The following is a 14473-nucleotide window of genomic DNA, read 5'->3' on the forward strand; positions in this document are numbered from 1 at the left end:
CCCCAAACACCCACCCAACTCATCCCCGCAGCTCCTCCCTCCCCCCAACCAGCCTCGAGGTGGGCAGAAAGTTATCGACATCTCTTCATTGAATGATCAATCCCTAATTAAAATCCTCTAATAGACATCAGAGTTTAGGGGGTTTTAGGGTTTATTAGGGTTTTTAATGGTTTTTAGATTTTTTTAGGGGTTTTTAGGGTTTATTAGAGCTTTTTAGGGGTTTTTAGGTGTTTTTAGAGGTTTTTAGGCGTTGCCGTGGATTTCGAATCGGTACACGCAGGTGTATTCCGCGTACCCCCAGTTGCTCCACACATCCAGTTTAATCCTTTGGTAGGATTGAAGGGGCTTCTCCTGCCAATGCAAAGAGGAGAGGCTTTGTTATGGGCTCCGTTAGGGGCCGGAGGGCTTATTAAGGGTTCATCAGGAGGTGGATCCACCTCCATGGGCTCCACCGAGGGGGTCACACGTCTGGTCCAGCCGTGACGGGAACGGGCTCTCTTGCCTGTCTGCCGCCTGATGGTCCTGGCAGGCCCCCTCCTCCTCCTCTTCGACCCTGCTGTCCCCAGCTACATCTTCCCACCTAAATCCTGGGAATCCTCCAGCCTCGCTCTCTTAGCTCCCCACATGGCTGTTAATGGCCAGAGCTCTCAGAGGTGAGTGCGTTGCGTGGGGCAGTAGTGACCAAGGTGACTGCTGTGACATGGCCAGGGTTCTAACATGGTGGCCGCACTGCTGGCACTGCTGGCACTGGCGTTCCACATGGCATGAGGAGGGGGCTGTAGGACAGGGCATGGCACGGGAGCCAGAAGACACTGGTCCTTGGGTTAAAATGGGAGGGGGACTGCGCACATTCCCTTTGTGTCCCCCCCCCCCCCCCGACTCCATCCCATAACCCGTGTAAACCACCCCAACACCATCCCATAACCCATCCCAACCCCAAACCCATCCCATAACCTCTAGAACCCCTGCCAGCACATGGGGTCCCAGACAGGCTAAAAGCCAGCTGGCAAGGAAGGCCCGAAGGAGAAAGCCGTCTGGTCGGATGGTTGCGGGGTGCCTGCCAGGCCAAAGGCCGGCTTGGGGATCCCTGCCAGGCCAGAAGCCTGCAGGCCTGGGAAGCCCTGCCAGGCCAAGAGCCTGCCGCCGGCCGGCAAACACTGGAAGGCCAAAAGCTGGCTGGCCAGCCTGGGGAGTCCTACCAGGCCAACATCCAGCCTGCCCGGGGCTCACTGCCAGGCAACAAAATGGCTGACTGACCTGCTGGGCCTGTGAGGCCAAAAGCCGGCCACGCAGTCGGGGGGGACCTTGCCAGGCCTGAAGCTGGTAATGCGGTTAGATGGGCACTGCCAGGCTAAAAGCCAGCTGTCTGCTCTGGGGGGCACTGCCAGCTCAAATGCCTGCAGGCCAGGGAAGCCCTTCCAGGACAAAGGCCGATGATCTCACTATAGTGTCATACTTGATCCCAACAAAAAGACATTTTCTTCCCAAAACACTGCTTTTCATCTCCAAAAGAAGAAATTTTCTACAAAAAATCACTCTTCTTAGCACAATATGATTCTTTCTCCCCAGTATAATATTTTTGTCTCAAAAATGCAATGATTTCAGCATTCAATATCAATTTATGTGAAGATTTAGACAGTTTTCACCCGAATATCACTATTTATCCCAGAATGCAGAGAGGTGCATTCTTTCTTTCCAGGTTCCCAATAACCAGCTGTGCTGTTTATGACCCTTCATGGCTTCTCCTGGTGGTTCGACGTGTCCGGCCTCACCTAGAAAGGAAAACTCAAAGCACAAACAGTTCCTAACAGGTGCCACAGGAGGATTTTCTCTCTGCCACTGGATGGACCAACCAGATGCTGCCTGGAGGGTTTCACTTCACTGGAAGGACAGGAATGGGAGCCTGAGCAGATCCAAGCTGAACTTCAATACTCAATGTGTTCAATGCTCACAACGAATGGGTTGGTTCCAATGGGCCCTATGCCCCCACTAAAGAGCTTTGACAGCTCACAGCACTTGCCCAGAGCACTGCGGGTTGTTTCTCCTCTGCACTGTGGGGTCTCAGGGGGGGGAGCCTGCAGTTTTCTAAGCTTATTTTGGCTGAAAACAAGTCCCGTGTCAAAGAAAGCCAAGCCTGCCCCTTGATCCTCATTGAGCTCTGAGGCCGACCTGCCCTGGGTGCCCAATGAGCACCAGTGAGAGCTGCAGCAATCGAGATGCTCATCATTAGGGATGGCAGCGGTCAAGAGATTCAGGCCCATGCAGGAAGATGCTATGATGGGCAGCGGGCTCAGCATCTCATCCTGAGGCCAGCCTGCCTGAGGAGGCCACCTCCATCCCCACTGGTGGGGGCCATGGCACACAAGGGGTGAGCATCAGCCTGAAAAGAGCAGAGCTGGGCTCCTGCAGGCAGGGCAGGCAGCAGGCGGGCTCAGAATGGGCAGCAGCCATCACCACCTGCATTCCATTGCGTCGAATAGGCTGCTGTGTGACATGGAACCCAGGAGCCGCATCAGAGCGGCTGCAGGGCGGTGGGTGTCACATCCTGGAGGAGCTTCTGGCGAACGACTGGAAGCATTTGGAAGGGATGAGTTCCCACGTGGCAGTTGCCAACAAGGAGCAACACGCGTGTGTGATGCGCACCAAGATGAGCTGGTGGGAGGACGGCCCCGCAACAGGCTGTGGCTCCCAGGAGTCCAAATGGCACCAGCAAAGGTGTGGGGATCCACAGCCAGCACACGGCACCGTTGCCAATGGGCACCAGCCGGCCCCATTCCGCAAGCGGTGCGGGTCCTGCAAGCAGCTGTGTGAGTGGTACAGCAATGCGGGCCCAGTTTGCCAGCGGAACATTAACAGCATGCAGCAAGTGGAGCTGCTGCAGGAGCTGGAGCAGGTGAGCACCTAATGGACGGACACACAAGGGCCGAGCTGCCGGCTGAAGGGCACCCTGCCCATGGCATGGCAGCAGAGGGCCGGGGGACAACGCTGCTCCTTTCCCCTCCCACAGGCTCATGAGCAGCTCATGGAGAACCGCACGGCCAGGGCCAGGGAGTCTTTGTTGAAGGTGAGGAGATGCTGCTGTGTGGTGTGGGGAGGGAGAAGTGCCCTCGTGTGGGTCTGCAACTCCAGCCCTGCAGGTCCTGCTTGCCCCGATGGAGGAGGCAGGAGGGGACGGAGCCCCATGGGAGCACCGGTGCCCTGACGGTCGATGCTCTTCTGCTTTCCCACAGAATGCCCACCAAATATGGGCTGAAAGAACGGCTGCCCGTAAAGAGGAGCTGGAGCAGGTAGGGGGCAGTGAGGGCTCGTCCTCACAGCTCGGCATCCTCACGCCTCTGGCTGTGCAGGAGGACGTCGGTCCCAATCCCTCGGGTCCATGGGACCCAACGCAGCCACCCCTGGTGGTACACGCTTTGTCTTGCAGGAGAAGCAGCTCATTGCCCAGCTGGAAGAGCAGCTGAAGGCTGAGACAGAGGAGATCGAGGTAGTGTGGTGGGTTGAGGGAAGGGGTGGGGGGCTGCCCACCCCCATGTTGTGGACCTGGAGCTCATGTTTTTGTCTTCCAGGTGCTGCGCAGGGAGAAACAGCGCCTGCGAGAGGAGCGGGAGGAGCTGGAGCTGGAGGGTGCCTGGTGAGTGGGACCCACCCATGGGACCCTGCACCCCACGCCTGCACACGGGGGTCTCTGACACACCTGGGGCAGCAATGGGACTGCAGTGCTGCTGGAGATAGGGCTCTGGTTACTGCACGGTGTGGCAGAGCAGCCCCATCCCAGCCCTGGGGGGTGGGCACACAGTGCTGGGGAGCCCCCCGTGGTGATAGACTCCAACCAAGCCTTGTTCAACACAGGCAACAGCATCAGATGGAGCTGGAGGTGGAGTGTGAGCCTGGGGCTGTGCTGCCGGAGCTGGTGGAGGCACAGCTGGTAAGGGGCAGAACACACAGCACCCGGGGTCTCCCCATCCAACAGTGGTCTCCCCATGCAATGGGGTCTCCTTGAGGACAGGGCTCCTTCCAGCACTGTTGTGCTGCCGGGCTCCCGAGTCCTGCATGATCCCCCTGCTGTGCAGCAGACCCTGACCTCCATCTCTGCCCCATCTTCACCTACAGGAGAAGAAGGAGCGGGCGAGGAGACGTGGGTTCTCCTTCTGGATGGACGTCCTTCTGGGCTGTCACAGAACTGCTTTGTCCTCTTGCTGCTGAAAGGAGCCAACCAGGAGCAGGGAATGGATGCACAGGACCTCAACTCTGACCCACAGGAAAACTCAGGACAAATGAATGTAGTCTGCCAATCTTTTACCAGTTCAGCTGAGCTTTAAGACTCATTGTGAAGCCTTTTAAAATATTTATTTATATATATATATATATACTATAAGACTACTCAGTTATACTGTCAATCATCTCGGAAAGTTCAAGATGGAGTTCATCCACATCCTTCTCCAGCTCCGAGTCATATTGTCCTTCCATTTCCTCTAAGAATTCCGAGATGAACTTTTCAAGGTCATCTTCTACAGCCTTGGTGAGCAGGCTGACCTCCGGCAGGGCTGGAGCAGCAGTCTGGAAAGAAGGAAGACAAAGTCAATGATTGCTCAGGAGATCCTTCCTCTGCAGCACTTCTCCTTCAGCACTGCTGAGCCTTAACCCAACATGTGGGCCAAGGGGCTCCTGAAGGACGTTAACAGTAAGCCTGACCAGGACAGCACTGACACTTCCTCCCCTCCTTACCAAAGCTGCTATTTTAGCCTTTTTAGCTGGAGGCTCCTCTTCTTCAGTGCTTCTCCGAGGATTCACAGCTGCCACAGCAGAAGGAGAGATCTCAGCAGCCTTCCGCTTCCTTGCTCGCTTCGTGGGGCTGCTGGCTTTGCCATCCCAAGGCTTCTCACACACATTGCCCTTGGCTACAGGAAGAAGAGAGAGCTGGTACAATTGTGCCTTGAGAGGAGTCCAGGTTGTCCTGTCATTCCCACAGCTCTTCTCCACAGTTAAATACATCCGGCCAGCAAAATTACATTGCTCTTTCCACAAATCTCAGCAATATCTTCCACAGTAAGTGCTGCATACCAACAGTCCGACCAAAGGAACAAAGAAACTGCACAGCTACACCATATTATAACCCAGACAAGGGAAACAGCCATACAGCAGGAGAAAGCAATACATGGTCCCTCTAGAGAAAGGAAAAAGCAGGAGCTACAGACAAGAGTGTGCAACCAGACGCTGTGCAAGCCACAACAGACCCACAAAATACATCCAGGGGTTTATCACACAGGTAAGTCTGCAGCTCAGTGCCACTGTCTGTCCCTCGTTCTCAAGCTGAAGTCTGGCTGGAAGGAACACAAGTGAACTAAGAAAATAAGCATTTCCCTAGGCACGCACCCACCATGAGCACTCAGGTCCCTTTACTTCCGAGGACCACCTCACACTCAACACTCATTCATAGTTCTCTGCTCCTGAGGTTGGGCTGATGGTTTCCCTAGCAATGCTGGTGCCCACCGTGCTGAGATTTCACTTACGCCTTTGCAAGCTGATAAGCTGACCATGAAGGGTGGATTCAGGACTGCTAAGCTCTGCACTTTTACCTTGGACTGTTTCTTTAGCAGCAGCCGGCACAGCAGCCACTTCCTTCTTCAGTTTCTCCGGTTGTCTCAGCTGCAGCTTCTCCTTTATTGTCCCCTCAAGGCTCTTTGCTTGAGCTCTAGAATTTGGTGTACTCTGATCCCAGGGCTAAAAAGAAATAAAGTAAGTGCAAAATCAGAACAAACACCAGGGGGAGTGTATGAAGGAAATCAGATTGGAGATATTGCAAAAACGGCTGCACCTGGAACAGTACATTCTTGTCACTTGGGTCACTGACCCTTTCATAAATGCCTGCATATAACAAGATCCATGCTTTGCTGTGAAAACACTGTTTCAAACGTGTGCAATTAACAAAGCAAGCTCGTTTAAATCAGCGCAGTACTGGAGTTGTTACCTACCACATTCTATCTGAGCAACAGAAAGTCATTCCTGTTCCTCTACACAACATCCACCCACAGTCTGATTTCCCTGAACACGAAGCCGTCCTGGCCTTTTTGTATCCAGTGCCCCCCACGTTAACCTCACAAGTTGTACCTGGTGCCAGCAGGGTTACTGCCTCACTGCCAGATACAATCAGATCAATTCTGAGTTTGAGGAGTGCAAAGCTGTCTGGGAAAGCCATTGAAAGTATCAGGATTGTGAAACATGGCTGCAGCTCTTCACCAAAGGCAGGAAGGTAGGAATGCGCTCATGATGGTGGCACATGGTGAGCAGTGAGACATGAGAACATGTGAAGAAATTGTGTCAATGTGTCCATCTTCAGAAGGGACTCACCTCTGCGGGTGCAGAGACAGCTTTGGGAGCAGCCCTGCTCCATTCCGCAGTCTTTTCCTCTTCTCTTCCAGGTGCTTTAAAACAAGGAAAATGAAAATCATTTGGTCAACAGCAAGCATAGAAAGAAACCTGAGTGCCAGTGTTTCCTCCATGTGCTTATTTCCTCACATTCAATAACAAAGCACAGACAGAGGCGACATCACGCAGTCCATACAGTATCCAAGCTCTTCCCTCCTTCACATGCTGTCTCATCACAAAGCCTTTCACCTCCCCAATGAATAACTCACCCCCCCTGACCTTTTTTACAGAGGTTGGCCCCCATGTTGAGGAGTCAATCCTTGCTTTACAAACACATTTACATATCGAACTAAGCAACACACGCCAAAGATGAAGGCAACCTTGGCATCAACACACAGAACATGCCACACCAAAAACATGGCAGAAAGAAAATACAGGAGAAACTGAATTACAAAACCTCACAGCGAATGAATTTTCCAGAATGAAGCAGGCAGACACCACGGATTCAATGGAAAAACACATGGATGGACATCCTGGCACTTCCTGCCTTTGCATGTTGTAAGAAACAGCCAAGGCAATTCTAAGCAAACTCCATTTGCTTGACAGGGGAAGCACTTCGGCAGAGCAGACAGTGAAGCACCTCCTTACCTGCTGGCTTTGCGATCTGCTGCATCCGCAGGGCTTTCTCCTGCTTGATTTCTTTCAAGGTTTTAATATGCACTTCTTCCAATCTCTTGATTTTACGCCGTGGCTCTTCCAGTTTCACTTTACCCGGCCCAGGTGGAGGGAAAATTCTCTTGTTCTTGCATTTACCCTCAGCTCTCTTGTCAGTAAGAAGCTCTTCTACTTTTTGCTTCTCTTCCTCCAGTCCTTTGTGTTTCCTTTCAGCCAGGGCTTCCGAGTAGCTTTTGATGTGAACTGCAGGGGAAGGCCTCACCCTGGAGCTGGGATCCTCCACCTTACAGCACCCTTCTGCCTGGGGGGCAGCTGGGGTTTCTCCTCGCTGATTCGCTCTCTCAAGACGGATCTCTTCCAGAGTTTTGACATGGATCTCCCCTGCTGGCTTGGCACCCTTCTCTGCCATCATCAAGAAAGGAGAAGCATAATGATTAAATGAGAGTCCAATGAGAGCTTAAGTTTGCAGATTTGTCATAATATTACAGAATATGAGTGTTCCCAACAGCGCATCACAGGACAGCTTCACTCTGCAGTTTTCTCCCCAAAGCCACCTGTCCTATATTTTGAAAACCAGTCCGATTTTTCCCTTTCAAATTAACATTTAGGGCTCTGTGGAAGTGGTCTAAATTCATGAGAAGGAAAAAGGGGAAAGCAGGTGTAATACCTAGTTATTATCTATCTGAGCACAAGTATGTCCCTGTCTCTCCTTCAGAGACTTCATGCCTTGAATTACAGAACGGAACAAACCAGGGATGCTGCATAAATGCCAGCTCTGTGCTCACGTTTCAAAACGGGGCAGGGAAAGGAACTTCAAATCCCAGTGATGAAGACTTCAGCAAGCACGCAAAGAGAACGCTCCCAGGAAAGAACAAGCAGAAAGCCTAGAGAATCTGTGCAGCAAACACCAATGACCATTTACCTCTCCTTGGTGCTCTGTCAATCTTGATCTTCTTCCCCAGCCTTTCTGCAAGGCTGCGTTTCAGCGGAAGGCCACTGACATCAGCTACAGAGAGAAAACAACAACATTCCTAAGATAATTCCTTTGGAGAAAGATTTTTACAACAGTCAACCACAAACTTTGGTTTCTCCAAGTGTATGTTCTCAAATTCACCTTTCAGCTGCTACACTTGTGTGCCACATGGAGTCATCACAGACCCACGACACACTTTCCTCCCTCCTGCTTCAGCAGTGCCCTCCCATTTGCGTGGAGGCAGCCAAACAGCAGCTCACAAGCAGCCCTTACCTACAGAGGATTCCTGTTTTCCAGGTTCATCAGCAATATTCAGTCGAATCACGGGCTTCTCCCCTAAAACAAAGAAAAACAAAGTGCTTATTTGTCAGAAACCAACAGAATTACTGTCTTGTGAGCCCATTTCCCACCCAAAACAAATACACCCAAAAGACACCACTTTGACAGCCCTGACAGAAAATAATATTGCAACTGTAATGCACTCAGGGTAAGTCCCAATTATAATTTATCCATTCCACTTAGGAGCCACCAAATGGAAACAAAGGTACTCCTCATTACCCTGCTTTGCAGACAGCGTCACAGTTCTGACCAGTGTCCGCACATTCTCCTTCTTAGGCACAGGAACAGTCTGAGATTGGAGCAGATGAGCAGGAGCTCCTGAAGGCCCTTCTGATCCAAGTGAACAAACAGACAGTGTTTACAACAAGAAAAAGAAAAGCCACTGCCAACAACAAAAGCAAACCTGACAGAACCGTCACAAAGACCAAAGCGCATTTGTTACTCACTACTGTCCAATGTGCAACAACCACTGCACAGCTCTATTCCCCAACACAGTGCCAGCTATCTGAGTATTATCAGAAGGATAACAAAGTAGGGCACATGAACTCACCACTTTGTTGTTTGGTTTTATCCTTTTGTTTCTTCAGTTTGATCTCTTCAAGTGTTTTTATTCCAAAATTCAGACTGTCATCTGGGAACACAGAGCAGTGAATGAGACTGAAGGACAGAGGCACACGCTGAAGACCACAGCTCTGCAAACTGCCTCCTGCTCAGAAGCATGCAGAACAAACCCTGTCAGCTCTCCCCACAGCTAAGAGCACCATGGACCTGATGTCTGTCTGCTGCCCTCCTTTCATCCTTCTGGATATTAAAAGTAGGCTTTATCCCTTACTTTATCCCATCCACATGACATTAGATTCCTCTATCAGCAAATGTGGCTTTCACCACTGGTTGGAAAGATGCACATACAGGCACTTAAACTCCATGCTGTGGCCTCGTCGTGCTCTAATGCTCTAAACAAAGGAGTTTACCTTCCTAATCTGAAAGGCACATGAAGTTACGAGGTAGGAACAAGATCATGGAAATAGCCGAGTCCATTCAGCAACCCTATGTTCTGTTGTGTTTGTACAATAAATTGCTTTGGAGTTAATTGGCAAGTGCTTCTGATTAATCCTGGAATACCTTGTTTTGTATCAGCATTAGATTTCCTAATGGAAATGATCCGCAATCCATGATGGTTTTCTTTAGCTGGTTGCTGGACAGGTGTTTTTATTTCTTCTCCCTCCTTAGAAAGCTGGTCTGTACAAGGAAAGAAAAAATCAGCCTCTTCAGGTACGCGGTAGGAATTCAATCAGATTTCCCACATTTATGTAGCTCATACACTTCAGCCCACAGTTAATATTCTTAAGTACAAATGTAAGTGACTACAGATGGGTTCTTTATTTAAACTGCTACACTTACCTGGTAAACACATAGAAGCAGCCTAAGTAAATAGTGTAACTACTAGAGAACCGGGAAATCAACCACACTCACCATCACCTTTGTCATCATCTGCAGAATTGATGACAACGGGAGGATGTGTCGGGCTTGGGACATTCTCTGAGTTTTCCACTTCCATCACTTCCATCGACTGTGGAGAGGGATCGGACTGCACGGAAAGCTTGCTCTGCTGCACTGTTATCTGAGCTGCCCTCGGATCGTCACCTGCAGACTCTGGTGGACTTGGCAGCGTAGCTACAGGAAGAAAAGGATCAATTTAAAACTTTGATCCTAACCTTACAACCACTGCACAAAGATGGCAGGCAAGGCTGAAAACCCACACAGATAAATGCTGAGTCACCAGTTGCCCATCCAACTGGCTACTGGGTGAACAAGGAAATCCCCCCCTACACAACATTCACCCAGTAAAAGCTTAAATTCAGGAAAACAACCTGCAAGGCAAAGGCCACAGGAGCAAAAAGAAGCTGAGCATGCAAGAAAAAACTGAAATATCAGAAGCACACAAAGTTGAGCTGTGCTCCTATCTATCATCTTCCCAGCTTTCTTCTCTTCATTCAATCAGTCTCTCAGGAGCAGTTGTTTCAAAACATTGCCCTCCTCAACACTGGTCAAACTCTAGTAACATCACCCTGACTCAGCAAGGAGCCCCTGGGCTGCACGGCTGCAAGCCCTCCAATGGAGCCCCTCCTTCAACACCACGAGTGACAGCAGTGAGTAACCCCAACACATTTGTCTGACAGCTGCAGGTCTTCAAGCTCACCCACCTGGACAACCTCAGCAAAGACAGCGATCTTCCAAGCCTTGCAGTTCACTTCTCCTGTAGGCTGAACCAACACTGAATCCGTCAATTAAGAATAACGGGGTAGGAAGAATTTTCCTCCTCACTTTGCCAATGTCAAATTCTGTAAGTTGGAATTTCTGGTCTTCAAGGTTTCTTCACCTATGAAGAAAACACTAAAACCTTCCCCTGTCTTTGTTACCTGTACAGCAAAAGCATGCCAGTGTGTATCAATACACAAATCCACACACATGTGCCTGAATACGGTAACTCAGCACTGCATGGAGCTGCAGCACGTTCTGCTCAGCCACAACAAGGGTTTGGGTTGTTGTTTTTTTTTCTTTTCTGATGTAAAAATCAAATATTTTGGTATTTTAGGTTTGTTTTGTTGGTTTTGGTTTTTCTTAAGGTATCAAATGCAGTAAAACCTACAACCAGGACAGACAGAAGATCAAATTCAAGTGATTCGGAACTCTTTCATTAAAGTGCTGCACTTTTCTGTGCTAAGCATTTCCTACAGTCAGTAAGGAAAGGCTGGAACCTTTTACTCACACAAACACTAGTGAATTTTCCAAAAAAAAAATGTTTTTTTTCAGGGAATTTTCCCAAATCTAAACTAAAGAGAGGAGAAGTCGGGCTCTCAAGTTAGTTGCTGGACTGACTGCATGACAAAGGGAACAAAAACAGCAGTTAAGGACAAAGTTTCCTTCCCTCCTCCAATACTGATAGAAATGCTGCCTTTTTACCTTTAGTACCTTCACAACAGATTGGCAGATTCCTACGTTCCTAAAGACCTCAATGCTGCTCAGCACAGACACCGGGCACCAACTGTCACTGGACTCTGCACCGTGGAACACGCACACAGCTCAGCACTTCTGTTCTCACAATTGGAAGGGTTCTAGAATCGGGAGCATGAAGCGGACTAGAAATACCTCACATCCCTCTGCTCCTTACGAGCCCTTCCATTTTAAAACAAGATAACCCCAGACACATCTGTTAGCACAGCAGCCCAAATGCTAACCAGAGCACACAGTGTGTAACGCCGAAAGTACCAGTTTAATGCCATGCCACAAACCCTATTTAATGGTGCAGGTGACCGCCCCTATCAGATACCCGTGACCTCCCTGACTCCAGCCCTGGTGCACGCAGGCACCACCTGCCCAATACCCAACATCTCCCCCCTCTTTATCATCTCCAGCCCCTGTAAAGGTTCCCCCACGTACTCCCTGTTACTCCAAAGGTGATTCGCACATTTAAGGCTATTCCGCAAATGAATCAAACATTAAACATATGCAAAAAACAATTAAGCTGTCATAATAACAGACCAAAGTGATGCAGCTGCAGTGACTACAATCCTGAAAGCACACAACAGCAATCTGCCTAACAATTGTGAAATGCTGTATGGCAACACTTAGTCAACTTGTAGAGAACAGTGCATTCAAGTTCAAGATAACAGCACAATACACAATGGAGTTACAACTTTTCCAAGTTCAATGTAACACTGTTGTACAGAATCTTCGTGGCATTCCAGTTCTGTCCAGTGTGCATTATAATGTCACACTCCATAACCAGATAAGAAGACAAAAACATATTGGCTGTGCAGAATCGTTCTGAATGTCCACCACTGGGGGATTACCCAGGAACCCGGCAGCCCGCTCGACCCCGCTCCCGCACAGCCCCCACCCCCAGCAACATCCCCCCAAACACTGACAAACTGTGACACCCAACACAATGAACAAACGTTTACAAACTTCTTACAATGGGACCCCAAAGGGGCCCATCAGCCCCCGCCGGGCCCCCCCCGTGCCCCCATGAGGTGCCCCCCACCCAACGCTCCCCCGGTGCCAGCCCCACCCCACAGCAGCACCACCGACCCCACACGGCAGCAGCCCCAGACGCCGCCGCCCCACAGGGCAGACGAGGCGGCTCCAATAGGGGGGGATAAAGGGGGGGGTCGGGGGATAAAGGAGGTGGTGGACGGGGCTGGGGGGGGGAATGGAGCACGGACGGCAACGGGAGCACGGCCCTATAGGGGAGCACGGCCCTATAGGGGCGCATGGACGGCTATGGGAGCATGGCCCTATAAGGGATCACAGCCCTATATGGGATCAGGGCCCTATATGGGATCAGGGCCCTATAGAGGAGCACGGCCCCATAAGGGAGCATGGCCCTATAGGGGAGCACGGCCCTATAAGGGAGCACAGCCCTATATGGGATCAGAGCCCCCTATGGGATCAGGGCCCCATAAGGGATCACGGCCCTATATGGGAGCCGTGGTGCGACTCCATGGGGCTGCCGGCCCTGCTGAGGGCTCTGCTGCGGGAACGGAACCATAGGACCGGACTGAACGGAACGGACCAAAGTGGGACAGGACAGAACGGAACGGACCGAGCCGGGATGGGACAGAACCGAGCGGACCAAACCGGGACGGCAGGTATGGGAATGGGGGGGGGGGGGGGCAATGTGACCGGGGGGTCACCTGGGGTCAGTGTCACTGGGGTCGCCATCATGGGGGTGTCACCATATTGGGGGGGTTCACCATTACTGGGGTCACTGTCATGGGGGGGGGTCAACATAATGGGGGTCACCTGGGGTCATTGCCACTGGGATCACCATATTAGGGGGGTGTCCCCATCCCTGGTCGCCATTTGCCATGTTCCACCATGTCTGTGTGTGTCCCCAGGTGTGTCGGTGTCACCACGGCTCAGCACAGCGTCAGCAGGACCTCCCTTATCAGCAGGACCCCCCCCATCCCCCCATCCCCCCTTATCACCATGTCCCCCCCTATCACCACCAAGGCCCTCCTTCTCACTATCACGACCCACTATCGCACCACCACAGCGCCCCCTGTCGGCCCGCCCCCCCTTATCAGCCCGCCCCCGTTTCCCGTCCCCGTTCTGCCCGTTCTGCCGCCGTAACGGGGAGTCCCGCGCGGTGTGGAGCAGCCACGCTCTGAAGGACGCGCGTGGCCGCGTGCTGTGCCCCATCCTGCGGCGCTACGTGTGTCCGCAGTGCGGCGCCACGCGGGACAACGCGCACACCAGGAGGTTCTGCCCGCTCACCCCGGCGTCATATCGCTCTGTGTATGCACCGAGAGCACGGGGACACGGGGACGGCGGTGACTGATAGCAGGTAATGGGGTATGGGGTTATAGGGGCTATTAGGTGATGGGCTTGTGGGTTATCGGGTTATTTATGGGGTTGTGGGGGTTATGGGGTTATTTACGGGGTTATGGGGTTGGCTATGGGGTTATGGGGTTATAGGGGTATGGGGTTATTGGGGTTTGGGGTTGTGGGGTTATAAGGGGTTATGGGCTATAGGGGTTATGGGGTTGGCCCCCACATATTGTACTGTGTGTGTCGGGGCAGTTGTGGTGGTGATGATGTTAATTAAGGCCGTAATTACTAATTACTATTACTAATAACGCACTCTGTGTCATCCCCAGGCTGTGCTGAGCGCAACGTGGGACAGAAGGCAGCAGCTGGGCACCAACTGTGCACCATCATTAGTGCACTGTCACTTGTGCACCATCATTTGTACACCATCAGCTTTGCACCACCACTTGTGCACCATCATCTTTACACCATCACTTTACACCTTCAGTTGTGCATCATCACTTGTGCACCATACCTTTGCACCATCACTTTGCACCACTACTTTGTACCATCATTTGTACACCATCACTTGTGCACCATCACTTTGCAGCATCCCTTTGCACCTTCAGTTGTGCACCACCACTTTGCACCATCATTTGTGCACCGTCAGCTTTACACCACCACTTTGCACCAGGAGCAGAGCTCAGCAGCCGTTCCCTGTTGTGTTGTTGTGTTATTGTGTAGTTGTGTTGTTCCAGCCCTGCTCACACTCGTGTGTTTATTGCACCATTATGGGCTTTTTTCCCC

General features: G+C 51.3%; 1 protein-coding gene across 1 annotated transcript; it reads right to left on the reverse strand.

Moving 5' to 3' along the window:
* Nucleotides 1-4311: 4311 nt before the first annotated feature.
* Nucleotides 4312-10037, reverse strand: LOC146751797 (zinc finger CCCH domain-containing protein 11A-like; the record flags this gene model as incomplete). The annotated part of the gene is made up of 11 exons (XM_085533577.1): nt 4312-4557; nt 4726-4898; nt 5577-5721; nt 6349-6422; nt 7015-7443; nt 7964-8047; nt 8288-8350; nt 8573-8683; nt 8904-8984; nt 9476-9592; nt 9827-10037. Coding segments are annotated over 11 exons (1668 nt in total), but the record flags the coding sequence as incomplete, so codon positions are not given.
* Nucleotides 10038-14473: the final 4436 nt, after the last annotated feature.

Source organism: Coturnix japonica, unplaced genomic scaffold (genome assembly GCF_054131305.1).
Source record: "Coturnix japonica strain WE unplaced genomic scaffold, WE-NBRP24 Scf061, whole genome shotgun sequence".
In the NCBI taxonomy this organism is placed as follows: domain Eukaryota; kingdom Metazoa; phylum Chordata; class Aves; order Galliformes; family Phasianidae; genus Coturnix; species Coturnix japonica.